This window comes from Sander vitreus, chromosome 9, assembly GCF_031162955.1.
Source record: "Sander vitreus isolate 19-12246 chromosome 9, sanVit1, whole genome shotgun sequence".
Lineage (NCBI taxonomy): Eukaryota > Metazoa > Chordata > Actinopteri > Perciformes > Percidae > Sander > Sander vitreus.
Window position 1 is genome coordinate 31,151,960 of NC_135863.1, and position 27,131 is coordinate 31,179,090.

Consider the following 27,131-nt stretch of genomic DNA (forward strand, 5'->3'; position numbering starts at 1 on the left):
TGTAAACTATGAACCACCCAGACCTCTCAGATCATCTGGGACAGGTCTGCTTGCCCAGAGTCAGAACCAAAAAGGGGGAAGCAGTGTTCAGTTTTTACGCTCCACATATCTGGAACAAACTCCCAGAAAACTGCAGGTCTGCTGCAACTCTCAGCTCTTTTAAATCAAGGCTGAAGACCTATCTTTTTGACGTTGCCTTTTTTAATTCATTATACTGCATTGTGAATTATATTCCTGCATTCTATTTTGTATTTTGTAATTTTGTATTCATTTCTAACTGCTTTTAATGTTTTGTGTAAAGCACTTTGAATTGCACTGTTGTTGAGATGTGCTATATAAATAAAATACCCTTGCCTTGCCTTTTAGGGAGAAACCTTGGGTGGTGAGGAAAACTTCCTTTTAGAGAGAAACCTGGGACAGACCCAGGCTCTTGGTAGGCGGTGTCTGACGGTGCCAGTTGGGGGTGTGATGAACAATAATAGTCACAATAAAGATAATGGAACTATGACTAGAAATAGTAGTTGTAATAGTTCATGGCATAGCAGGGCACTGCATGGTGTTCCAGGGTGTAGCAGGGCACAGCAGAGCATAGCAGGGTGTAGCAGGGCACTGCAGAGCGTAGCAGGACGTAGCAGGGCGTAGCAGAGCGTAGCAGGACGTAGCAGGACATAGCAGAGCGTAGCAGGGCGTAGCAGGACGTAGCAGAGCGTAGCAGGACGTAGCAGGGCGTAGCAGGGCACTGCAGAGCGTAGCAGGGCGTGGAGCAGGACCACGGCGACAGCTGCATTCATGATTCATGATCATGGAAAACTGCTGGGCGAAAAAACATAAGGACTCCGGGGAATAAGCTCCCCAGAGCAAAGTTAGTAACAAGCATTTCAGTCTAAAACTATAACAGCATAATTAAGAGCTGGTGCAAGGCAAACCTGAGCCAGCTCTATAAGGGCTGGTAGATGAATCTGACGACTATGAAGAGAAGCGGAGAAGAGAAGTGAGTGTGCTGGTACCCATAATAACTGAACATCTATTCCCATTCTACTGATTATATATAATGATAATACAATTGCATACAGACTATCCTCTCTGCATCTTGACGAAGCATACTTGATAGGAAATCATGCTTTCCAAAATAGCGCTTCTTTTAGGTTTATTGGTGGTTGGCAAACAACGATTTGGTGCATTACCACCACCAACTGGTTTATGTGTGGATCAGAATATCTTGTTTTTACAATATTCAAATAATAATAATAATAATAACACAAAATTAATAAATACCCATACGTGTCTTCTCAATCACGTTAATTTGTCTAAGAAGAACTCAAGAAATCAAGAAATGAGTGTTGTTTACCAGTTGGTAATTAACACTCATTTTTTGTGTTCTTTTGCTCCTTCCTGCATAGCTCATTTCCCACTTTCCTTTAAACTCTGTAAAACCACTGTCCTTTCCTCTCTTCCTCCCATTTGCTTTTTCCACCTTTCCTTCAATCAATGTTTATTTAAAGTGCTCATATTTAGCTTTTGGGCTTTTTCCCTTTCCTTTATTGTGTTTTTATGCACGTTATAGGTTTACAAAGTGAAAAAGCCCAAAGTCCACCCCAAAGGGACTTACCATCTCTAACAGAAACCACTGTTCACAAACTGCTCCAAACAGCTCTATTGTAGTCCAGCCTTTACTTCAGAGACAAACGTGGTCACTTTGGAACACACGTTATAATGCTCGCCTAGCTGCTAGCATGGCACGCCCTCATACTCTGCTTCTGACTGGCTAGTAGTCCTTACCTAGGTACTGTCAGGGCACGCCCTCATACTCTGCTTCTGACTGGCTAGTAGTCCTTACCTAGGTACTGTCAGGGCACGCCCTCATACTCTGCTTCTGACTGGCTAGTAGTCCTTACCTAGGTACTGTCAGGGCACGCCCTCATACTCTGCTTCTGACTGGCTAGTAGTCCTTACCTAGCTACTGTCAGGGCACGCCCTCATACTCTGCTTCTGACTGGCTAGTAGTCCTTACCTAGCTACTGTCAGGGCACGCCCTCATACTCTGCTTCTGACTGGCTAGTAGTCCTTACCTAGCTACTGAGCATGGGCGACTCCCAACAAAGATGGAACAGAAGTGAGATGTCTCACTCTGTAGCTAAAACAGAGAGCTCAACACACAGGGTGAAAAGAGGAGCTGCAGCAATGTGCAGTACAACAAATATATGGTGTTTTTTGAAAATGAAACCATGTAAACCTATTCTGATATAACCTCTAAATGCAATTATGAACCTGAAAATGAGCATAATATGAGCACTTTAATAATGCTCTTAACTTCTGTTTTGCTATAACTAACTGCCGAATCAATGTAAATATTCTGTGTAGCCTCCTTTGCCACCTTATCTGCCATTTAATTTCCTTTGATACCAATATGCACCATATCCATAACTGTAAGACCCATCATTTTAATTCTGTATCATGTTTGTTGTATTAAATGCAAAATAGCTGGTCTGCTGTCTGAATGACTGTGCTGTAAACCAGCTAGTAATTGAGCTTGAGTGTGAACAAATGATTGCTGTCACTGGTCTTCTATCTTCCATCCACTGTACTGCTAACAATATTGCAAGCATAAACTATAAACTGATAATTCATTAATCCTTTTTTCCTACTTTGAGATGAAACTCTTGATCAATAAATGCTACTCATATTTTAATATTTCAATTGAAAGTCATAACGTATTTAAAGAAGAAATACCAACGTTTGAAATGTTGATGGAAGACTTGCAGATAATTATCTATGTCAATAATTTGGAGGGGATGTGTCATGATGATCATTTAGTGGATGTAAATTAGCTGACTGATAAAACATCAAACACATACCCGAAACACAATCGGTTTCGACAAAATGATAAACGACATATAGTGGATTTTTTATTTAGTATCTTTTCTTTTATTGTCCATATTATTCATGTGGATTTGTTATTTTATCATCCTGGTTATGATGTATGTGTATGTTGTGTGTGATGTCTTTAAGCTACTGGGACCTTGAATTTCCCCTTGGGGATCAATAAAGTATCTATCTATCTATCTGATCATGATAAGTCAGATTTCCCGATTTCGGGATGAACGACTCTAACAGAAGCATTTGAAGTAGCCATCAGCGGGACATCATCTTCACGCGACAAACCCCTGGGTCTGCCTCGAAGTAAACAAAACCGCATTCGTCTGAATTAAACAATTCACGAATTAGAATATGATTTGTAAGTTTTTCGTCCAGAATCGGCACTAACAGAGAATGAGCGGGTGTTTCTTTAGCGGCTCCTCACTATGGCTGCTCGGACGCTGCAGGAGCTTGTAGCCGCCGCTGCCTCTGTGCACTCTGACCGAGCAGCTGTGAGATATGACGGCGGGTCAGTGTCAGGGAGCCCGGTGGCCCTGCTGCTGTACAGAGAGCTGGTTGAGCTGGCCGGTGAACTGTCTCATATTCTACGGAAGAACTGCTCTCCGAACAACGGAGTGATCGGCCTGTATTGTTGTGATGATTTGTTCATACCTGTCTGGATTCTGGGGTAAGTTCACTGGAGAAGCAGTGGCAGCAAAAACTGTCCTGGGACAGGAGTGTCCCGGGACAGGTAGTCACTGGACAGTGTCTGGGAGTCACAGGACAGTGTCTGACTGTCCCGGGACAGTCATGGGAGTCACAGGACAGTGTCTGGTAGTCCGAGGACAGTGTCTGGTAGTCACAGGACAGTGTCTGACTGTCCCGGGACAGTCATGGGAGTCACAGGACAGTGTCTGGTAGTCACAAGACAGTGTCTGACTGTCCCGGGACAGTCATGGGAGTCACAGGACAGTGTCTGGTAGTCCGAGGACAGTGTCTGACTGTCTGAGTGAACCAGCAGCAGTGGCAGCAAAAACTGTCCTGTCCTGAGAAGTGTCCCGGGACAGTCAAGGGAGTCACAGGACAGTGTCTGACTGTCCCAGGACACTTCTCAGGACAGGACAGTTTTTGCTGCCACTGCTGCTGATTCACTGTTGTCTCTGACTCAAAGTTTACCAGTGTTGTGACCAAGTCATCTTTGCTCAAGTCCCAAGTGTCATTTGGTCCACATCTAAAGCAAGTCTCTATTTTTTGGGGGGCTAGTCAAGTCACAGGTCATGTCATGTCAAAGCAAGTCAAATCCCAAATCAAGTCACTTTTTATATATCATAGTGGGGGGTCTGGGTGTCCTCCCCCAGGGAAGTTTTGAGCGTCAGCAACTTCATTTTTGTTGCAGTGGATACGCTTTAATGCACCAATTTACGGTGGAAATACCTTTATTTAGCCTATGCGAAGAAAAAGAACACAGATGACAATTCAAAATATGTAAAAAATATGATGGAAAGTATGTCGTTGCGTGTCATTGGGCATGTTTAAGTGGGTATATGGAAATCCTGGAGCTTTCTTAGTGGGTATACTGCGTATACCTGCGTATCACGTAGACCACACCACTGTTAGTAGCCCATCTATTAAAATGAATGGCTAGTTTGTATAACTAGCATACTTGATAGTTAGACAGAAACGTGACAACATTAAATTATATTATTATATATTTAACAGCTAACATTAAAACTTGTGAATACACGCAAGTCATCCGAGTCATCATGCCTCAAGTCTCGAGTCATTAACGTACAAGTCCAAGTCAAGTCTCAAGTCACTTATTTTTAAGGCCAAGTCTCAAGTTCCACAACTCTGAAGTTTACCACTCCATGTCAAAACACAGCATCTGACCAGTGTATATGTGAGTGTGTGGCCTAAAAAAGGCATTCATTCTTGTGCCGTATCAAATGAGTAATGTCTTGGGAGAGTGGCTGTGTAATTTGAAGGGTGATATGTACTGTCCTGTGGTGTTTGCCAGGATCCTGCAGTCACCTGCTGCCTATGTCCCACTGGACCCAGACTCTCCAGGACTCCTCACTGCCAGAGTCATGAACCAGTGTGGCCTCAAGTACTGTGCTGTGAAGACCGACGTCCTGCAGGTTGAATACCCAATATTTCATCAATGAATGATAATGACTAGTTGGGCTGCGACGATTATTTGCATTGTCGATTAAACTGTTGATTATTTTCTCAATTAATCGATTAACTGTTTGGTCTGTAAAATGTCAGGAAATGGTAAAAACCCCAATATGACTCAAAGAGATTCAGTTTACTGTCACAGAGAGAAGAATCTAGAACATATACACATTTAAAAAGCTGGAATCAGAGACTTTTTATGAAGAAATGACTCAACCCGATTATCAAAATAGTTGGCGATTCATTTAGTGAACAATTAATCGATTACTTCATTAATCTCTGCAGCTCTAATGTTGCAAACACAGAGTTTGAAGATAATCTTTATAAATATAGCTAAATGAAATATGGTTCCTCTCAAGATCAGGGTTTAAAAACATGGTCATATTAGCCTGTTGGGGCGACCTGGGGCAAACATTTTCTGTTGGGTCCCTATTAGTCTCGCTTTGCCAGACCCTCCTCCAAAGCGCGCTGGAGGAGGGTCTGGCTACTCCACATAGCATTCGAGGATGGGAGGAAAACGTGCTCTGGTTTAATGGCATTTTTTTAAACCAATCACAATTGTCTTGGGCGGTGCTAAGCACCAGAGAAAAGCTGCGGTGCCTCTGCAAAATAGGCTCAGAAGGAACTTGTTTTGGTGGAACATGTGTACCTTTTAGTCGTACAACCGAAAACTCAGATTGGACAGATAGTCTAGCTCAGTGTTTCTCAAACTTTTTTCAATAGTGTACCCCCATTTGAATTGCTTTTTTTAAGCCAAGTACCCCAGCGCAAAACATTTTTGGTAGAAAAAAAGGCTATATAAAGAGGTAGAATACAGCGCCACCGTACACGTACCCCCATTTGAGAAACACTGGTCTAGCTAATCCAGCGGATTTTCCGGCGGCAACGGAGGAATCCCGGAAGTGCAACGTCAAGGATATAGACTAGGTCCCTATTGACACCCCCACCCACATCCACCACCTCTTGCCTCTCTTTGCATTGTTTATACTCGCCTCCAAGTTCCCATTATGTCCAGAGCACACAGCAGACTAAACAACTGTATTACAGGCCAGAGACCCAGGACCCAACCATATGGAATCTGCACAATGGGAGCAGTTTGAACTAAAATAATAAACATCTTAAAAATAAATGTTGACACAATAAGACGGGGCCACAAAATGAGCTAATAATCCAGGACCCACTAAAGCTGCTGTTGTACTTCAGTGGTGTAATCAAATTACCGAAATCAATTGATATGCATAGAACCCGGGGGCCTTGGGCAAAACATGTGAAGTGTGTGGGCGCATCAGCCTTGGTGCATTCAAAGATCTGATCTGAGTTTGTGTAAATAAAGTGCACACGGCAGAGTAAAAAAGTATTTTATGTTTTTTTTTTATTCTTTATTTCTGCTTTTCTTTCTGCTTTTATGTCTATTGATGGATCCACTAAAGCAGATTCATGAACACCCCTATAGAAATATTTCAAAATAATATCCCCTTCCAAGCATATACACTACAGTTGACTTTGCTGTATATTAGCATTTATTTTACACTATCAACATGAATTCATGATCTCTGCTTTGTAGGAATATTTACATAGATTTTCTTTCTTTCCTCCCGTCAAGCGATTCCAGGCAGCTCTCGTCAACCACATATCTGTGGAGGTGTGTGTGGTGTTGCCTAAGTTCAAACTGACCGTGATACAAATCGAGCCGCTGCCAGTCTCTGAGCACCGACGAGGACCGGAACAACCCGGAGCTCTGACAGCAGATGGAGCTGGTTTCTGTGATCCAGCTGCAGGGTTAAAGGAGGCTGGTCACGGAGACGTGGCGTATGTGCTGCACACATCTGGAACGACTGGCCTTCCCAAGATTGTGCGGGTGCCACACAAGTGTATACTGCCCAATATACTGCATCTGAGGTGAGTCTTTAGCTCTTGATTTGTATTGAAATCAGGGATGCACCGAATCCAGGATTCGGCTTCAGATTCAGCTGAATATTGGGCTTTTTGACAGGGTTGGGTTTCTGCTGAACCTTAGAATTTTTTTCCACCAAACTGAACCCTACGCTTGTACTACGCGCGCTACGCTGGTCGACGTAATGACGCCGCCGTTGATTACGGGAAGGTGTTTACGTAGGTGGAGCGTTCAATGCAGTAGGCTGTGAGAAAGTGAAAATGGAACTCATGAGCAGAAAAGTGATGTTTGGCAGTACTTTCAGTCAAAAGAAGGCCATTCAAGTCCAGCTACATGTTCAATCTGCAATGCTGATTTGTCTCGTGGTGGCGAGGACCCTAAACAATACACAACATCACCGCTGTTACAACATTTGCGTATGAAACATCCGAAAGAATACGAGTTGTGCATGAAGGAATCTACAGACAGCAACTTCAGGTACAGCAAAGGAAGGACAGTCACTGTTTACTTCATTAATGTATTCACTGTGTTCATGGACTGAGGATGGGACGAGGATTCAGCAGAATCTTAACCCGTGGATTCGGTATTCGGCCGAACCCCAAAAATCTGGATTCTGTGCATCCCTAGTTGAAATCACTGTTATTTTTGATGCATATTGAAAAGTGCACCTCTCTTGGCTCAGATCTTTGTTTCAGATGAGTGCAGGTGATGTGGTCTTCCTGGCCTCGCCCTTAACCTTTGACCCCTCTGTGGTGGATATTTTCCTGGCCTTATCGTCCGGTGCTCAGCTCCTCATCATCCCGACTGTGATCAAGAAAATGCCCGGTCGACTGGCTCGACTGCTGTTCAGGCATCACAAGACGACTGTCCTACAGGCACGTGTGAAGAAGCTATATGTATTTTTGCTTAAAAAAAATTTGCGGCAGTGGTGGTAGAAGTATTCAGATCCTAAGTACTAATACCACGCTGTAAAAATACAATGTTACAAGTGAAAGTCCTGCATTGAAAATGTCACTTAAGTAAAAGTATTCAGGTATCATCAGGAACATGTACTTAAGGTATTAAAAGTAAAAGTACTCCATGCAGAAAAATCCTCACATTTTAGAATCTGGAAACGATCCAAACAGTTCTGTCACTCAACGAAGTGTTTAATCATCTGATCATTTCAGCTGGACTTGTAGGCCTAGATATTGGTAGGTAGTTTAATTTATAATATGCATCATATTTATGAACTACATGCATCATATTTTATAAACTACACGTGTCAAATGTTAATTTATAAAGTCTCAAGTAAAGAATCAAGTAAAGTAAAAGTACCTCACATTTGTACTTGAGTACTGAGTCACTATAACGTGGCGTTTTCTTGTTTCCACAGGTCACGCCGACACTGCTCGGCCGCTTCGGGCAGCGTATCCTGAAACAGGAAGTGTTGTCGCCCGGCTCCTCGTTGCGGCTGTTGGCTCTGGGTGGAGAGGCCTGCCCCTCGCCCGCTCTGCTGAGGAGCTGGAGGCACGAGGACAACCAAACCCACATCTACAATATCTACGGCATTACTGAGGTGTCCTGCTGGGCCTGCTCTTACAAAATACCAGAGTCTCTACTGCGGTCGAGCAACCCGTGAGTGTGCCCTGTTTCAAATGATTCATTGAATCCATTATGTTAAACAAGCTGCAGTCAATCCAACTTGTATTTAACATTGACATGGCTTTCAGCACGCTGTCCTTGGTGCCTCTTGGGAGTCCTCTGATGGACACAATGGTGGAAGTGAGAGATGACCATGGCCGCGTTGTTACTGAGGGTGAAGGACAGGTGTTCTTAGGTGAGAAGGATCTCATTGACACACATGTACGTGCACGTGTTATTTCAGTGAATAAAATCCAAATAAATCCATATGATCCCTGGTGCAGGTGGAGAGGACAGAGTGTGTCTCCTGGACGATGAGGAGACAGCCGTCCCCGGGACGATGAGAGCCACTGGAGACTGGGTGAATGTTAAAGACGCACAGCTGTACTACCTGGGACGAAGAGACAGGCTGATAAAACGCCACGGAAAGCGGGTCAACTTGGACAGCTTGCAGCAAGTGAGATGTTTTTATATATATACATACATACATACATACATACATACATATGTATATTATATATATGTATAAGGGGAGATAGAGGGACATGCAGGAAATGGACCTTCTGCATTGAGGCATACACCTCTACATATGTGCGCCTGCTCTACCAACTGAGCTAACCTGGCCACATACTATGACTTTTTTTTATCACTTTTTTTGCCATAATATACTATGATTTTTATCCGACATGCTATAATTTGACGTTTTTATGACTTTTTTCAACATACTATGCTGTCTTTTTTTCAACATACTATGCTATGACTGTTTTTTACGTAATTTCTTTGGTGACACGGTGGCTCAGAGGTTAGCAATTCTCCAACTACACCTGCAAGTAGGCAGTGCACACTGTGACCCTCGGTTCGATACCGAGTCCGGGCTGGTCTTTCTGTGTGTAGTTTGCATGTTCTTCCAGACTTTTTTTGACGTACTATACTATGACTATTTATAATTTTTTTCGACCTACTATACTATGACTATTTTCGACATCCTATACTATGATTTTTGGTAACCATTTACTTGAAGGTATCTACATAAGAGTGACATGACACTGTCATGACACACTCTAACCCTAACACGTCATAAACGTTTATGACTTGTTTATGACACGTTCATGACAGTGTCATGTCATGTATGTAGATACCGTCAAGTAAAGTGTAACCTGATTTTTTTAATGGCTTTGTTTCGACATACTATGCTATGACTGTTTTCAACGTACTTTATTTGGTGGCATACTATACTATGACTTTCATTACTTTTTTTCCATCACTGCTCCTCCAGCTCATATTGAGTCTGCCTCAGGTGGAGGCCTGTGCCGTGGGTCTGCACGAAGCCTTTCGACTGCTCGCCTTTGTCGTGGCGTCCACATCTGGAGAGCAGAAAGCCGCTTCTCCTCTCACATCTGCACCGAAACATGCGGATCAAACACCCTCTGCCTCAGCCGAGCGTCGGGAGGACCTCCCCTCTCCTGTAGAGACCCGGCAGGGGGAGACGGGCAACGTAGACTTAGACGGAGATCTGAGCAGACTCATCCGGCACCAGCTGTCTCTGCTGTTGCCGTCGTACAGCGTCCCTGACACGCTGGTGCTGGTCCCGGCCCTGTGCGTGACTCCTCACGGTGAGCATCAGACACACAGTTGCCGCTGATGAGAGACGATAACGCTTCACTGTTTCACTTACCCTTCTGTTTGTTTAATGGCAGGTAAAGTAGACATGGGGGCACTTTTGAAAATATACCAAAGACAGAGACGGTGTTCAGAGTCTTCAGGGGCGGATGTCACCAAACTGAAGCAAACTCTGCAGTCCCTGTGGCAGGTGTGGCCAGTTTTCCACTACTTTGACAACACAACACATCTAAATACTTCCTGATAGGGCTGCACGATAGGAGGAAAATATGCGATAACGTTGTTGAATATCGCTCCAACGATATCACTCGCGATAAATAAACAGATATTAAAGTGTGCTCAGTTCTGCTGCTTTCAGAAATTCTGCTAAAATACAACAAACTGAAAGGAAACCATTTCCAACGTTCTTTTATTGAACATTAACCCTCCTGGTGTCCTCGGGTCAAATTTGACCCATTTTCTAAAAGTTTCTACATCAGAACATTTGGTTTTCTTTCAACCAAATTGTCAAAAAAGAATAATGTAGATGGTTCCATGCAACGCTCTTCACAAGAACACAAAAACGCAGGAAAAAATAGACAAAATCGTCGGGGAAAAAGTGACAAAAGGGTCGAAAAAGACGACCAAAACGTTGACGGAAAAAACAGTTTTCATTTGAAATTTTGACCTCGAAAAACAAAAAGTTGCATGGTCGACAGGAAGCATCAACACCAGGGTTACATTGAATTAGAAAAGGCGCCACTAAAAACAGAATGACAGAGTGCCCTTTTCTACTGAGATTTCACCATCTAAGACATATCTTTGTCCAGCTTGTCTATCTTTTGCGATATGTCGCCGCCTTTTTGCGATGCGTTTACTGCGCAAGTTGATATCGCGATGACGACAAAAATAAAGGATGTATAGTGAAGCCCCACTTCCCGGTTTAATTTGTCGCCTGAATATGTATGAACTGGACAGAAAATAGGGCTGCACGATATGAGGAAAATATGCGATAATGTTGAATATCTCGATAAAGATATTACTTGCGATAAATAAACAGATATTAAAGTGTTTTTTACTTTATGCCTTTCTGCTGGTTACAGTGCTCTTCTAAAATACAACAAATGACTTGTGGAATTTAAAACAAGTGAAAGGAAATCATTTCCAACATTCTTCTATGGAACAAATTGAACATTGAATTGAATATAAATTGGAACCACTACAAAAAGAATGAGTTACGTTTGAAAGTGCAGTTTTCTACACAAAACATCACTGAGTATCTTTTGCGATGTGTCGCAGCCTTTCGCGATTTGTATATTGCGCCAGTTGATATTGCAATGACGATAAAAAAACCGATATATTGTGCATCCCTAACAGGAAACTGTAGGTCTTCCTGAAGATGCGACCATTGATGAGGACTCCAACTTCCTGTTGAGTGGAGGAGATTCCCTGAAGGCGCTCCACCTGTGCGAAGACATCCTCGCTGCTGTGGGAGGGACTTCACCGGCGCTTTTGGAGGTTCTGCTCGACGGGACCTTCTCTGACGTACTGCGCCACGTCGTGAGAGTAACACTGACGCCGCCGCTTGAGAACAGCCAGTCGTCGTCCGAGGCCAAGAAACGAGACGCCGACGCTCCCCCTGTGGCGCCGGCCAAGAGAGAACGCACAGAGTCGACGGCAGCAGAGAGGGCGCGGGGAGAGACGTGGGCTGTTAAAGTTGTCAGACGAGCGGGTGAGGTGATGGAATTGCAAACCAGAAATCCAGAGGCAAGTAAAAATATCCAGGCTGATGCACTGGGAGAAAAGAATTCCAGTAAGAACTGCAGAGGTGATGTTCTGGGCCTGAGCTGGTCCTCCGACACAGGCAGATGTGTGGACGCCTCCCCGGTGCTTCTAGTACAACACAGGACCGATCTGAGCTCAGACGAGGGTAAAAGGACAGTGTTCATCGGATCCCACTCACACAGGATCCAGGCTTTAGACCTGACCGACGGGACGCTTCTGTGGGAGCGAGTTCTCGGGGACAGAATCGAAGCCTCGGCTGCAGTGTCTCACTGCGGAAGCCTCGTGGTTATAGGTCAGTATCAATACAATATTGTGTGAAAACATCTGACTGTATGTTATTGTCATTGGCCTTTAGGATTTATTTTTTGGGATTTTTTCCAGGTTGCTACAATGGCTGTGTGTATTTCCTGTGCGCTGCGTCTGGAAAGACGCGGTGGACGTTTGAGACGGGAGACGCCGTGAAGAGCTGTCCCGCCGTGGATCCCCTCACAGGTCTGGTGATAGTGGGCTCACATGATGGGCATGTCTACGCCCTGGACCCAAAGGTAGGAAGATTAAAAAAATGTTGTGGCCAGTGTCTTGTTTCATGCAGTTTCATGTTGGGGAAACAGCTTTACTGCCAATGACAGGAACAGGATTAACACGTTTATTCATAAGGCTAGTTAAAGCTGGGGTAGGCAGGTTTATTTTTGGCGCAATTAGGCAAACATTCGATAATAATCTTTCAGCATAGTGTTATTCAAGTGGTCTGAGAGAAAACTAGACTTCTGCATCTCCTCTTGGCTCAGCCTAGCTTTGACGGGAGACTTTAGCCAATCAGAGATAGAGAGCAAACCAATTGGCTGTTCTGTGCATGCATTGCCTGTGTGACAAAGAGGGGAGAGCTGCAGGAAGAGGCCTCACTCTACTTCAAATTCTGGCGTTTTTTTGGGTGACCTCTAGCTCACCCAGTAAGAGCGTGCACCCCATGTAGGCTGAGTCCTTTGCACTGGTCTGGGTTTGAGTCCGACCTGTGGCCCTTTGCTGCGTGTCATCCCCCATCTCTCTCCCATACTTTCCTGTCTATCCACTGCTATCAAATAAAGGGAAAAGCCCCAAAAAATAATCTTAAAAAAAAAGAAAAAGATTCTGCCATTTTTTTGCGTTCTGCCCACTGCAGCTTTACCACACTAGTTCCCCCTCTGGGAATAAATAAAAAGTTATCTGAACTAGTAAATGTGGAGAAGATCAAGGTAAATGTACGTGTTCTTCTAGGTCCAGCAGTGTGTTTGGAAGCGTCACTGTGGGGGTGGAGCTGTGTTTTCCTCCCCCTACCTCCACGCCTCACTCAGGCAGCTGTACGCCGCGTCACTGGGAGGTCACCTCCTCTGTCTCAACCCTGTGAGTGAAGACAATACCAAACTTCAATAAACTATTGTGTCATTTTGTTGTTTATTGAGAGACATTTTGAGACGGCATACACTTTGCTGTCTGATAAATGTTTTTTCCTGTCCCCAGGACAGTGGCGAGGTCCTGTGGTCGTACTGTAGAGACATCCCGTTCTTCTCATCACCAAACGCCTCCTCTGGTCACGTGATGATCGGCTCGGTGGATGGAAACATCTGCTGCTTCAGCAACACAGGGACACTGGTGAGAGGCTGCTGTAGTTCTCCACCATGACCTTTGTTATAGTGCTTTAAACGTGCCAGACACAACCGGTGACCATGGGTGTTGCCAGGTCTGAAATCTTAAAGGGTAACTTCGGTATTTTTCAACCCGGACTCTGTTTTCCCATGTTGAAATTGGTCAAGTATAAAAGCGTAACTCTCGCCAAAATGCAACCTAGGGTCTTTTTGTGAATGTACCCGAGTCAAACTTTCGTTTAAAAGCATATTTAGGACGGAATTGCCACTTTTAAGATTTTAGCGTATTTTCATTTTCAGTCAAATGGCCTTTTGAATGGGAGTGCTAGGGGCACTACTATGATCGCATCAAAATCACTATTTTTAAAACACTAATAAGGCTCGACACAACAGGAAGCTTTGCTCCAAGTATCACCAGGGGCTCTACACATGAACTCAGCATTGAGAACGTTGTTTGTGTACACAGAGTTTACTAAAAGGAAAGGTTTTGAACAACTCACTGTAGCTCTTGGTTTTTCCGCTCGCCGCCATCTTGCCAGTCAAAAAGAGTCGATCTCCAAATGCAGCGTAACGGGGAGGAGAGTAAAGATGGAAAGCTCCTAAATCTTAGTTCCATATAAATGCACGGATTATTCGTTGTTTTGTCGTTAGTGAAACACAATATTGACCTCGTAGTTGAAAAAGGAGCCTCATATAGGAATGACATTTCCTCCTATGGAGTCCATTCATTCGCATTCGGAGTGCCTCTAGCACTCCCATTCAAAAGGCAAATTTGACCAAAAACGAAAATACGCTAAAATCTTAAAAGTGGCGCTTCCGTCCTAATTATGCTTTTAAATGAAAGTTTGACTCGGGTACATTCACAAAAAGACCCTAGGTTGCATTTTGGCGAGAGTTACACCTTAAGCGAGACCGCAGCTGCGATGCCACTGACAGACTCAGATTATTATTCTAAGTGTCTGAAAACATTATGGAAAGGATCCCTACATAAGTCAACCTTTTTGTTAAAGAGTAAGATCCTTTTTGTTTGACATGAAACAGCCCCAAAATCACCATCACCGAACCCACCAGACTCCATTTAATAAGTCATTTTATCATTGTAAAACACACTTCATTCAAAGTCGACAGAAAATCAAACTATTAAAAGTGTCTTCATTCGTCTCTTCACTGTTCCAACAATCACCACTCTGGTTTGGTTGAAATAAACCCTTAATTCACCCATTTACATGTAAAAGTATGCTGGCTCTATACACGCTAAAAGTACTGATTATTTCAATAGAGTCTGGTGAGTTTGGAGATGGAGATTGCTGAGCTGTTTTGGCTAAACAAAAAATGATCTATCTCTGTAAGGATCCTTTCCATATTGGTGTCAGATTAACAATCTGAGCCTGTCAGCGGCAAAAACAACAATTTTGGTGGACGGACAGTTCGCATTGGTCCTTTTAAAGGTACATTGCAGCCCGGTTGGCAGCTGCCGGTTACAGCGTTCTTGCTTAACCCTTGTGTTGTCTTCCCGTCGACCATGCAACATTGGTTTCCAATGTATTTTTTTTTTTTTTTCCAATTTTTTTGTCACTTTTTTGAACAAGTTTCTGTCACCTTTGGCGATGTTTTTGATGTTTTGTCAGTTTTTCCAATTTTTTTGGTCACTTTTTTCTGCGTTTTTTTAAATAAATGTTTTTGTCGATTTTTTTCTTGCGTTTTTGTAGCTTTTTCCAACATTGGTCACTTTTTTCAACGTTCTTTTGTCATAGTTCTGATATAGAAAGTTTTTGTAAACGGGTCAAATTTGACCCATTTACAACAGGAGGGTTAATACTGGACCGATTTCAAAGATTTTTGTTCACATTAGTCACTTGGACAACAAGGTAAAGGGTCCAGGTTGAAAAATACCGAAATAACCCTTTAAGGATCACAATTTTTGAAAAAGCTATTTTTGAAATATGTGTTTCTTTGCAGGTTTGGCAGTTTTTAACAAAAGGACCCGTGTTCTCCTCTCCGTGTGTCACGGCAGACCAGCAGAGGGTTCTGTGTGGATCACACGACGGCTGCCTGTACTGTTTGAACTGTGCTGACGGCTCTTTAGTTTGGACTTTCCAGACCACGGGGAAGGTGTACTCCAGTCCGTGTGTGTTTGATGGCTCTGTCATGGGCAAAAGGGGGGTTCTGGTGGCTCTGGCCTCCACAGACGGCACAGTGTGGATCCTGGATGGACAAGAAGGACAAATGCTGGCCTCAGTAACTCTGCCTGGGGAGCTGTTCTCATCCCCAGTGGTGTATGAACACTCCCTCGTAGTCGGGTGCCGCAACGACTATGTGTATTGTTTAAAGCTGACTGTCAAAGAAGGATAAGATGTATTTCTGCACTGATTTTTTTTTTATAATAAACACTGATGGCTTTTATATCTGTCAGAGCAGAGAGGGTGCTTTGGGAATTACATTTTTAATTAAAGTTCAGGGAAATAATGAGTCTTTCGGTTCAGACATCAGTATTTAATTTACATTATTCATAACATTTTGTGTCTCTTTAAGAATATTCTCATGAATATCTCTAAGTGCAAATAATACCAAACATTTTTCTCGTTACATATAACACTGCGTACACTACACTATTGTGCACGACCAACGTTAGAAACAAAATGACTTTCTGACCGCAGCTCTGGTGACGCCTTTGACTTCCATACATACAGAGCATTAAAAGTGAGTGGCAGGAAATGAGAAATGCTGGAGGTTCTTGTTTTTTTTTTGTCTTTCACAGAGGACATGCTTACATTATTGTGTAAGATCATATCACATTTACGAGGAAGTGATGGCCTACAAACACGAGTGTGTTACGGGGAGGACGGCTACGAGAATTGTATGTTGCAAGCAGGTGTTGCGTCGGTCTCCGTTAGCAAAGCAAAAAAAATAACAAAAATCCAAATCACAACATCACACAGCTGTGAGGATCATGTGCAGTTCACTGTAAATGCCCGGTAACACTTGTGGTCTTCAGTGCTGTGTTTAGGTGCACCCACCGTGCGATTATGACAGATTCTAGGTTACGTTATAATGGCATACAACAGCCTCTTTGACAGCTATCACAGTCGTCACGGACACAGTAAGAATTTTTATGCAACGGTTTCGAGTATGAGTTAAAAAAAAAAAAAAAGGCTTCTTTTGTACATGACAAGGCTCAGAGAGGAGATACAGTATCGATTCAACATAGATAGATCCGCTGCTTTACTAAATAATACCAAACGACTGTAACGCTTCCATCAGCTGTCGAGAAGCTGTTGTTACTGGTAGCCCTTAAAACACAGTTCAGACAGTTACCATCTGTTTGATTACACACCGTCATATGTCAGAGCTTCACCTCTCTACTAAAGAAGTGTTTCACTTTTTTATGTGTTGAGTGATTGATTTATTTACAACCATGGGGACAACGATGGCTACAAAATGAATTAAAAAAAAAAAAAAAAAAAAATTGGGGTTGGCTATTGCAATGGCCAGCCGTGGTTGTGATTGGCCGCTGCCCCCCCCCCCGGACTGATTGTTCTATCTGTGGGACGTATACTTTGTGTACAGTATGTGCATGCGCACAATTGTTAACATATATCTGTGCGATTGTATTGGAATATTTGAATGTGAAGCGCACTCTAACATGATAATAGTACCAGCCAGTGTGTGTATGTGTGTGTGTGTGGGGAGGGGGGGGGTTACGAGTTGTTGCAGGAGCTTTACTTGTTTCACAGACAGGAGCGTTTTTATGGTTTCATTTTTTTTTTTGGGAGGGCAGGGATGGGGTGATGGTGACTCTCCGGGTGCTTCAGAGTCCGTGGGCAGTGTGCAGTCTGAATGCAGGCCAGAGATCAGTGTTAAGCTGGAGTGTGTGGGGTGGGGGGTGTTATTTGATGATCTGAGGACAGTCGCTCCAGGCTTTGGCCTTTCGCTTGGCCAGAGCCAGCCATGCCGGCTCCGTGGACACCTGCGGGGAGTCACTGGAGGGGAAGCGCTTTGACACCTCCTTGACAGCAGGTGGCGACGGTGTAGAGTCTGCAATCTCAACTGACACAAATCAAGCACAATAATTAGTTACAAATCTATTTGTTACGCCACGCAGCCTTTAAAGGCTCTTTTTATTAATGACGTTTAATGAAGCTGATTTACCTGCAACTGTTACCTTCATTATCAATTAGTCTTCAGATTATCTTTTCTATATATATATATATATATATATATATATATATATATATATATATATATATATATATATATATATATGGTTTAAACGTCAGAGAAGTGTAAAAATAAAATGCCCTTCGCAATCTCATAGAGCCCAGGGTGACGTCTTATTTTCTCCCACCAACAGTCCCAAACCCTAAAATATTCGGTAACACTTTACTTGAAGGTCTCTACATAAGAGTGACATGACAGTGTCATGAACACATGACACTGTCATGACATATGAACCCTAACCATAACTCTAACTTGTCGCGACAAAAACCGAATGACACTTACTAAAAGAAGCGTTATGTCATAAACGTTTATGACTTGTTTATAAACGTTTATGACACGTTCATGACAGCGTCATGTCACTCTTATGTAGATACCTTCAAGTAAAGTGTGACCAAATATTCCCCTAACTACCACGTGCAACAAGGAACAGCAGCAAATGATCCCGTTTGAGAACCTGGAACCATCAAATATTTGATGTTTCGAGTTGGAAAAATGACCGAACAATTATCGACCGATTATTGATTCATTTTCCGTCAATGGTTTAATCAACTGATTGTTGCAGCTCCATTCTAATGTGAAATTGAATCAATAAATCATTGAAATATTTAAGAGTTTCAACATACAGTACTGTAATATGAATATAGGGCTGTAACTGTAAGTATATCTAAATCTAGATTTTTTTTTTGTTGTGATTATTTAGTCCGGACAGAACAAAAAAAAAGCAGCTCATCACATTTCATAATTTCAGCATTTCTTTTTTCGCATTTTCACTTAATAAAAGAGGATTATTAAAGTCACTCAATGGAATACTCATCTCAGCGATATATAGCTTTATAATTTTAGACGCCCAGGTTCTTACCAGTGACAGAGCTGGGTAAAGTGTTGGCTTTTTTCAGGTTTTCTCTGCGCTCAAATCGTCCCAGGAGGCTGTCGGGTCTCTTGGGCTCCTCTGGCGTCTGAGGTTTAGATGAAGGACTGGAGCTCCCGCTTCCTTTGCTCTCTGTGGGGCTCACCAGCATGACCTGCCGAAGAGTTCAGTGTGAGTGGATGAGAGGAAGAACACTGTCAGATTATGTTAATGTCAGAAGAAATATTAAAAGAAAAGTGTGTATATCTTGGGGCACATACGCTGTCTCTCTCTCTTGCTTGTTTTTCAGTTCTGTGGCTACGACGGTCCTCTCGGTTCTGCTGCTGCTCCCTGAAGCCCTTCTGCTTCTGCAGAGCCAGTGTGATCCATAAGGGCCCGGCCTCCTTCTCCTGGACCTTCGCACTGTCCAGTGAGTGCCTGCTCTGTAGTGATGGTTTTTCTGAAGGGCATATTGACATATTATCCGTCTGGACTACCCACCAAGGCCCTTAGCAGACTCCAGTATGTCCAGAACTCTGCTGCCAGGGTTCTAACCCACACCAAGCCCTGGCAACATATCACTCCCATCCTCCAACAGCTCCACTGGTTGCCAGTCAAGTCACGCATCACCTACAAGATCCTCCTGCTCACTTACAAATCTCTCCATGGACTCTCACCACAATACCTCACAGATCTCCTTCACCCCTACACTCAGTCACGTTCCCTGCGGTCCTCTGACAAGGACCTGCTGGACACCACTCCGAACTAGGTTGCAGACTTTTGGGGACAGGGTTTTCTCTGCCAATGCTCCCACACTCTGGAACAGTCTACCACTCCACGTCCGCTCTGCCCCATCCCTGCCCATGTTCAAAAAGCACTTCAAAACATTTCTTTTAACTAAGTCCTTTGACCTTTGACCCCTAACCCCCTCCCATTTGTTAAGCGACGTTGGGTACCATGAAAGGCGCTATATGAGTCCAAGTTATTATTGTTATTATTATTATATTGCTAGCGCAAAACATTGTTTGAAATGTGCTCCAATACCATTTTGTACAAAACCCCATTTTTATTTTAACAACAGCCAAAGTTCTCAAATATTAAAGCTATAGTGCGTAGTTTGCGCATTTCAATTTAACGGACGTTCATTAATAGAAAATAGTTGCACCTATAGCTTTTATATTTACTGTATAGTCCTTCTCATCCAGCTCTCGGCAAGAAAACGAATAAGCATTATGCCCAAAATGTCGAACTATTCCTTCCTATGTTGGTGGTAATTTATGAAAAAAAAAAAAAAAAAAATCAAGAATTCTGCTATGATCAGGTGTGTGCTTGATCATAGTAACACTGACCTTTCTTGATGAGCTCTGTCTTTCTGTCCGTCTTCTCTCTCCAGGGGATGTTAATGGACTGGAAGAAGGATCTCTTCTCCTTCGGCTCCTCTTCCCCTTGGACCTGGCCTTGGCTGCACCGGTGCAACTGGGCCACCGCTGAAGGTTCCTCGCACCGGTTGGTCTGCTCCTGGCTGGATGTCTCTGCAGCCCCTGTCCTCTGGATCCCGGCATCACCGGGAGGCCCATGGACCGCCTTAGGTAGCGGCGATGGGGGAGGCGTAGGGGCTGCTCCGCTAGGTTTGGGTGACGTGGTTGGTCTTCGGTAGACAGGTGGCTTGGAAGGCACTTTCTCCCCCTCGCTGTGTGAGATTGGGCTGATAGACTTACGCGGTTTAGCCCGAGGGACGGCGTGGGAGGCGGATGCATGTAAGAACTTGCCCGCCGCGCCTTCTTTCAGAGGCGATGTAGGAGTTGTTGATTTGTCAGAAAAGACAGAGGAAGCGTCGGAGTCTGGCTCAATGGGAGTGAGAGGGGAAGGGACGCCGTCGAAGCTGTCCCCAGCACTGTACCGCTTCTTCCTTTTCTCGGTGGACTGTTCGCCGTGAAAGCGTAGGGAGTAGTTGGTCCTCCTCAGCTTTATGCCAAAAGGCGAGGGCTTGTCCTCACCGTCCTGGCCTCGGATCTCTCCCTCCTCTCTACTTTCAGACACCTCTGTCTCCCTCTGAGCTGTGCTCTTCAACTCGGGCCCCTCAGGTTTGGCTCCGGGGCTGGGAACCAGGAAAGAGGGGAGGTCTTTGGCAAACACACATTCCTCTGACCCTCTTTCCACGATGCGGACGGTTTTACTTGTCCTGTTGTGAGGTTTAGAGGATGGAGCTGGGGATGCTGCGGTGGGGCTGTCAGACCGAGTCGCTTCCTCTCCCGCTTCCTTATCATCTGCACCGAACACCTCAGAGTTCCTGTTTGAATCTCCAAACTTCTTCTTCGCAGGGGTGATGGAGAACTTGGCGCTGGCAGACATGGTCTTCCTGAGGTTCGCGTGGGAGAACGCAGGCGGGTCTTCACTGCTGGTCTGAGGCTGGTTCTTGCTCGGCTCTGGGTACTCGTCGTATTTCCCCTCCTCTACCCCCTTGAATATCTTTGATCGGATGCTGGCCCATTCTGCCAGGACGGACTGGTCTGTAGAGAATGAGGACTCGTTGAGGGATTTGGTTTTGCCGGACTTGCGGTCCGGTGAAGTCTTGGTCGGCGGTGTTCCCTGGGCTTTTTTATCCTCTCCCAAACCCAGCAGAGACTTGCAGGCCGTGTCTTTGATGTGGTCTAAATTGACGGCTGTCCCACAGAGCTGGGCGCCTGTCACTAAGATGGCGGTGTGGGGCACATATGGAGACGTTAGCAGGCTGGGGGATTCTATGCCTTCAGAAGAGGAAGCCTTAGTGCTCTCTCTTTGCTCCGCTGCAGCAACGCTCTGGTGGCTGGGAGCCGGTGTTACAGGCGTCAGGTTTACCTTCTGGAACAAAATCTGTTTTTCTCCAGAGGAAACTTTGAAAGAGAACGGCCTCTGTCTCTCCTCCATCTCCCTCCAGCGCAGCTCCTCAGCTCTCCTCTGCTCCTCCTCCTCCTTCCTCCTCCTCTCCTCTGCATCCCTTCTTTTCTTTTCTTCAATCTCCCACAACCTCAGCTTCTCCACTTCCTCCTTTTTCTTTCTTTCCTCTTCCGCGAGCTCCTGCTGCCTCCTTGCTTCTTCCTCCTCCTCCTCTTTCCTCCTCTGCTCTTCCAGTCGTCTCCTCTCCTCCTCCCGCTGTCTGTGCTCCTGCTCCTCTCGCATCCTCCTTTCCTCCTCCTCCTTCCTCCGCTCTTCCTCCTCTCGCCACCTCCTTTCCTCTTCCTCCCTCCTCCTCCTCTCCGCCTCTTCTCTCCGCCTTTGTTCTTCCTCCTCTAGTTCCCGCAGCCTCAGCTCCTCTGCTGCTCTCTTCCTCCTCTCCTCTTCCTCCTGATGGAGCCTCTGGTCCTCCAGCTCCTTCTTCCTCCTCATCTCCTGTCTTTCCTCCTCATGGAGTCTCTGCTTCTTGAAGCTTTCCAGGGAATCAACCGAGGCCCTGCGCCGGTCATCTGTGGAAACGCCCGCCACCTCCAGGTCCTCTTGCACCACACCGGGAATAGATACCTCTTGGAGGTCCTGGGAATGTGGAAATATGATTAGCTCCTATTTTTCTTAACCAGAACAAAAGGGTAGGAAATGTCACACAATAAACCAACAGCATGCTAGGACATATTTGAGGCAACTCAAAGTTTGACTTTGGCTGTGGCTCACCTGTGTAAACCGCCGGTGTTTGCGGGAAATCCTCTGGTTTTTGGGTTTGACGGACAGTTTATGCTTGGCAGCGGTGTTGTCTAGGCGAGGAACAGACTGTGGAACGGCATCCAGATCGATGGACTCGATAGTACCAGTGGGCGGAAGAACTCGTTTGGACCTCGGTGATTTTATGGGGGTGCTGTGTGGTCCGGCTTGTTGAGCCCCCTGGACCTGCTTCAGTCAGAATAACAGAGCTTTTATTAAAAACTGAAACACATCTGATCGTAGTCCCAAAATCTTAAAAGGCGTACTCCATCAATTTAGCATTGCACTTTTACATGACACTGTTAGACTCGATGCAAAAGAACCTTTTTTATTCCACCCTTGTTCCTTGTCACACCTGGCACCTACATTACCCATAATGCAACTGCGACCGCAAACAGTTCAGTCAGGCATTATTATAAATCCTACTGCTTTCCTTTGCAAGACACACCTGCGCCCAGATAGCTCAGTTGGTAGAGCAGGCACCCATATATAGAGGTTTACTCCTCGACTCCGACCTGCGGCCCTTTGCTGTAGGGCTGTGTATTGGCAAGAATCTGGCGATACGATACGTATCACGATACATGGGTCACGATTCAATATATTGCAATATATTTCGATGCTGTGCGTAAGGCGATATATTGGGATTTTTTTAAAAGTATATATTTAGAAAAACTAATATTTAAAAAAAGACACGATGTGCATAAAAGTCAAAGAAGTTTACTTTAGTTCAGTACACAGAAAATCAAACGGCCAGTTTGGGATTGTGGTTCACAGGTTCTTAGTGAGCTAATGTTTATATGCTAAAGTAGGCCAAAGTTCAGCCATAGCTACATTGTTAGCTTCTAGCAAAAAGTCAGGCACTGCTAGACACTGTTAGGCACTGTTAGGCACTGTTAGGCACTGTTAGGCACTGTTAGGCACTGTTAGGCACTGTTAGGCAAGGACACTAGTGGTGTGTCTCAGCATAGCCATCTAGCGGTAGGGGGTTTAAACACAACATAAATGTGAACCACTGTCTTACACTTACTTACACTGTATCAATTTTTTCTTACACCCTTACTTTGCTGCATGTCATTCCCCCCCTCTCTCTCCTTTCATTTCTTCAGCTGTCCTGTCAATAAAAGGCCTAAAAATGTCCAAAAACTATCTTTAAAAAAAAAAAGAATGGCCAGGCGTCCATGCTGGTGCGTTCAGGTCCTCTCCCATGACCAATGGGCTATCCTGACCCTAAACACTCAAGGCCAACGCCTCACCTCAACCATCTGCTTAAGCACTAAGAACACTAACTAACTAACTAACCCCCAGATTTGTTTCATTTCCAAAAAACATATTTAGTAACCACATTTACATTTGTATTTATGTTATGAAAAAAACATAAATTTGTCATAGAACAACACAGTCTCATGGAAGTTCGTGAAATGGTCACGTCATTTTTAATCTATTGATTCATGTACACGGACACGTTTATCTTGTTTTTTTTGTGGTGGTCAGCATGTAATGGGAAGCATCTATACAGAGGTTGGGTTTAGGAAAAGAAGAACGGGGAAAGGAAACGTCACACGCGGGAGACGGCCGTGGTCTCTGGGGGACGCGGGACAACAACGAGACGGTTGTGTTTAGGAAAAGAAGAACGGGGAAACGGGGAAAGGACACGTCACACGCGGGAGACAATCCCCGGTGTCTGGGGTGAAAGTCCTGTGTTGTTTTACCCATCCACCCCCCCAACCAACCTCCCTATGTGGATATCCGGCATTTCATACTTGCTACTGTAGTCATGCTGTGATCACGAAAGATGCTTCCCATTGAAATAAATAAGTTTAAAAAACGTGCTGACCACCACAAAAAAACCTGATATAAACCTGTCCGTGTACACAAATCAATAGATATAAATAACGTGACCATTTCACAAACTGCTGTGACACTGGGTTGCATAGAAACACAGCAGTTTAGCACTGTGGTACAAAACATATCTATTTTACATTTACATTTATTATTTCATGTACATAATATTAATGTGTGTGTGTGCGTGTCTATATGCATTTGCTTCTGAATTTGTGTGTTTTCACACCGTGTTATACATTAAAATCAAACCTCCAGGCTTTGCAAAAGGGCACGAAACCCGGGAAAAACTTTTTTGCAAATATGCAGTAGTACTTCTCAAGACCTGTAAACAGACTTTGAAGGTCCTATATTGTAAAAATATAGAGATTTCCATGTCTTTTTTTATTCTAAAAGCAGGTCGAGGTGCTATGTAAATACTGTGAAAGTATCAAAACGCTCAATCCACAGAAAAATACAGACAGCCCGTATTCAGAAACTGTGCCTTTAATCAAGCCGTCTGGACTTCTGTACGGTTGTGATATCACAACTATTTATATTTGACTATTTATAGGTAGAAAGTGCCGCTACAGTGCCGTTACAGTTATTCCCTGGCTGCAATGACGGTGCAGTGACTCCGAGATCCTTAAACGCTGACCAATCAGAGCTGACTGAGCTTTTAAGGAGGGGGACTTAAAGAGACAGGCGCTAAAACGGAGCGTTTCAGACAGAGGGTGAACACAGGTATATTCAGACAGACAGTATGAGAAAAATAATGTGTTTTTTGAACATTAAAGCATGTAAACATGTTCTAGGAGAAACCCAAAATACAAGTATGAACCTAGAAATTAGCACAATATGGGACCTTTAAAATGTTACCTTTGGCTCTGTGTCCGCTGGCTCAGCTTCTACCTGGGCCACAATCTTCAGAGGACTCCGGGGAACCTCTTCCTCATCTGAACTTCCCTCATCTCCTTCACTTTTCCTCAGAGAAGGAGGCCTCTGGCCAAACTTTATACCTTGTGCTATCTGCCTCTGTTTGACCAACAGAAAAGGTTGCATGTTATGTGTGTAGACAGAAGATAACTGTTCAGCCACTGAGTGCACACCTCTACAAGGCCTACCTGCAGATTCCTAACTTTATCCGAGACGTTTTCCTGGGACATGCTGTGATTTAGACCAGGCTCGGTCGCCGGCTCCTCTGGGATAAAGATGCTGTCGTGTGAGAGAGCTCGAGATCCGATGGGATTCAACTCCCTGCAGAAAAATAAGAGCATCTTCAGTTCATTCATTCATTTATTATGATAGGGCTCTCCGTAAATCATTTCACACAAAGAAATATGCACTCACCTAAATGATTATTAGGAACACCTGTTAATTTCTCGTTAATGCAATTATCTAATCAACCAATCACATGGCAGCTGCTTCAATGCATTTAGGGGTGTGGTCCTGGTCAGGACAATCTCCTGAACTCCAAACTGAATGTCAGAATGGGAAAGAAAGGTGATCTAAGCAACTTTGAGCGTGGCATGGTTGTTGGTGCCAGACGGGCTGGTCTGAGTATTTCACAATCTGCTCAGTTACTGGGATTTTCACGCACAACCATTTCTAGGGTTTACAAAGAATGGTCTGAAAAAAGGAAAAACATCCAGTATGCTGCAGTCCTGGGGGGCGAAAATGCCTTGTTGATGCTAGAGGTCAGAGGAGAATGGGCCGAGTGATTCAAGCTGATAGAAGATCAACTTTGACTCGTTACAACCAAGGTATGCAGCAAAGCTTTTGTGAAGCCACAACACGTACAACCTTGAGGCAGATGGGCTACACCAGCAGAAGACCCCACCGGGTACCACTCATCTCCACTAAGAATAGGAAAATGAGGCTTCAATTTGCACGAGCTCACATAAATTGGACAGTTGAAGACTGGAAAAATGTTGCCTGGTCTGATGAGTCTCGATTTCTGTTGAGACATTCAGATGGTAGAGTCCAAATTAACAGAAAGAGAACATGGATCCGTCATGCCTTGTTACCACTGGGCAGGCTGGTGGTGGTGGTGGTGGTGTAATGGTGTGGGGGATGCTATCCTATCAGTATGGGCCAACATTTCTAAAGAATGCTTCCAGCAACATGTTGAATCAATGCCACAAAGAATTAAGGCAGTTCTGAAGGCGAAAGGGGGTCAAACACGGTATTAGTATGGTGTTCCTAGTAATCCTTTAGGTAAGTGTATAACCTCTTTACACACCAGCAATTTCAGCACATCAACTAAAGGCTGAAATGGTGTTGAGTCTTTCAGAAGCTGTATTTAAGCAGAGCCTCACCCTTTTCTCTACAGATTGTGCAACCACAACTTTGGAAGCTTTTATGAGAGTGAGTTTAAAACACTTTAATTTTCTGACAGTGAAAGAAATCTGATAAGAAGCTGTTGAAGAAGTTGTGTCTCGAATAAAAAATCTTTCTGGAAATTCAAAACCTTCCTGTATGGGTGAGAAATTATTAACAAGATGTGTGGTTGCAGCTTTTACCAGCGCTAATAAAATGACAGGAACACAAGCTCAGTTTCATTATGTATAACTCAGGCAAATGTGTGTAAAAAAATGAAACTTTATGTTACCTCAGATTTGAATTGGACTCCTCATCGTCAGAAACAACTCCATTGCACACTTCCCCAGTAGAAAAACTCGCCTTTAGCTCTGCTCCATCAAAGCCCCCCTTGGCCTCCCTCTTCTTCTTCTTCCCAAAGAGTCGTCTGAAGGGCTGGAATTTGCCCTGTCGCTTTCTCTCTGTTGGCAAAAAAACAATAGATGACATCCACAGCTACATGCAATGAAATCATTCATATTTATAGCTCGCCCTCGGGCTAGATAACGAGCAGGACGGTGTCTATGGGCGTGTACTTTTGTATGCACGTGTGTAGATAATGAAATGCAATTGATTGAGTTAAAAGAAAATCAATCAAAATAGCAAATGGAATGAGAAGAAAACCTTGGCTCTTTGGTTCATACTTACTTGTATTCAAAAAGGA

The 27,131-nt window shown here is 44.1% G+C and overlaps 2 protein-coding genes across 2 annotated transcripts; one reads left to right on the plus strand and one right to left on the minus strand.

The window, feature by feature from the left end:
• The first annotated feature begins 3,141 nt into the window (after window positions 1-3,141).
• Window positions 3,142-16,023, plus strand: aasdh (aminoadipate-semialdehyde dehydrogenase). The gene is made up of 14 exons (XM_078259694.1): window positions 3,142-3,544; window positions 4,874-4,994; window positions 6,635-6,930; window positions 7,608-7,800; window positions 8,301-8,542; window positions 8,638-8,744; window positions 8,833-9,005; window positions 9,825-10,161; window positions 10,246-10,358; window positions 11,525-12,224; window positions 12,314-12,477; window positions 13,187-13,312; window positions 13,430-13,561; window positions 15,514-16,023. Exons 1-14 carry the CDS (start codon window positions 3,303-3,305, stop codon window positions 15,904-15,906), a joined length of 3,339 nt encoding a protein of 1,112 aa, XP_078115820.1. The 5' UTR covers window positions 3,142-3,302; the 3' UTR covers window positions 15,907-16,023.
• Window positions 16,024-16,687: 664 nt separating this feature from the next.
• On the minus strand, window positions 16,688-26,902 carry cracd (capping protein inhibiting regulator of actin dynamics). The gene is made up of 8 exons (XM_078259695.1): window positions 26,721-26,902; window positions 25,234-25,366; window positions 24,989-25,144; window positions 22,265-22,480; window positions 19,969-22,129; window positions 18,901-19,079; window positions 18,632-18,794; window positions 16,688-17,601 (listed from the first exon to the last, which is right to left on the minus strand). Exons 2-8 carry the CDS (start codon window positions 25,273-25,275, stop codon window positions 17,441-17,443), a joined length of 3,078 nt encoding a protein of 1,025 aa, XP_078115821.1. The 5' UTR covers window positions 25,276-25,366; window positions 26,721-26,902; the 3' UTR covers window positions 16,688-17,440.
• Between the last annotated feature and the right edge of the window lie 229 nt (window positions 26,903-27,131).

Excerpts from the sequence above, each read along its gene's own strand:
- aasdh (XM_078259694.1), top strand. The coding sequence starts at position 3,303 with ATGGCTGCTCGGACGCTGCAGGAGCTTGTAGCCGCCGCTGCCTCTGTG. Across the intron at positions 12,225-12,313 it reads CGGAAGCCTCGTGGTTATAG|GTTGCTACAATGGCTGTGTG; the intron begins GTCAGTATCAAT and ends GATTTTTTCCAG. Across the intron at positions 13,562-15,513 it reads TCAGCAACACAGGGACACTG|GTTTGGCAGTTTTTAACAAA; the intron begins GTGAGAGGCTGC and ends GTTTCTTTGCAG.
- cracd (XM_078259695.1), bottom strand. The coding sequence starts at position 25,275 with ATGTCCCAGGAAAACGTCTCGGATAAAGTTAGGAATCTGCAG. Across the intron at positions 22,481-24,988 it reads CAGCGGACACAGAGCCAAAG|CAGGTCCAGGGGGCTCAACA; the intron begins GTAACATTTTAA and ends TTCTGACTGAAG. Across the intron at positions 19,080-19,968 it reads GACAGAGCTCATCAAGAAAG|AAAAACCATCACTACAGAGC; the intron begins GTCAGTGTTACT and ends TATGCCCTTCAG.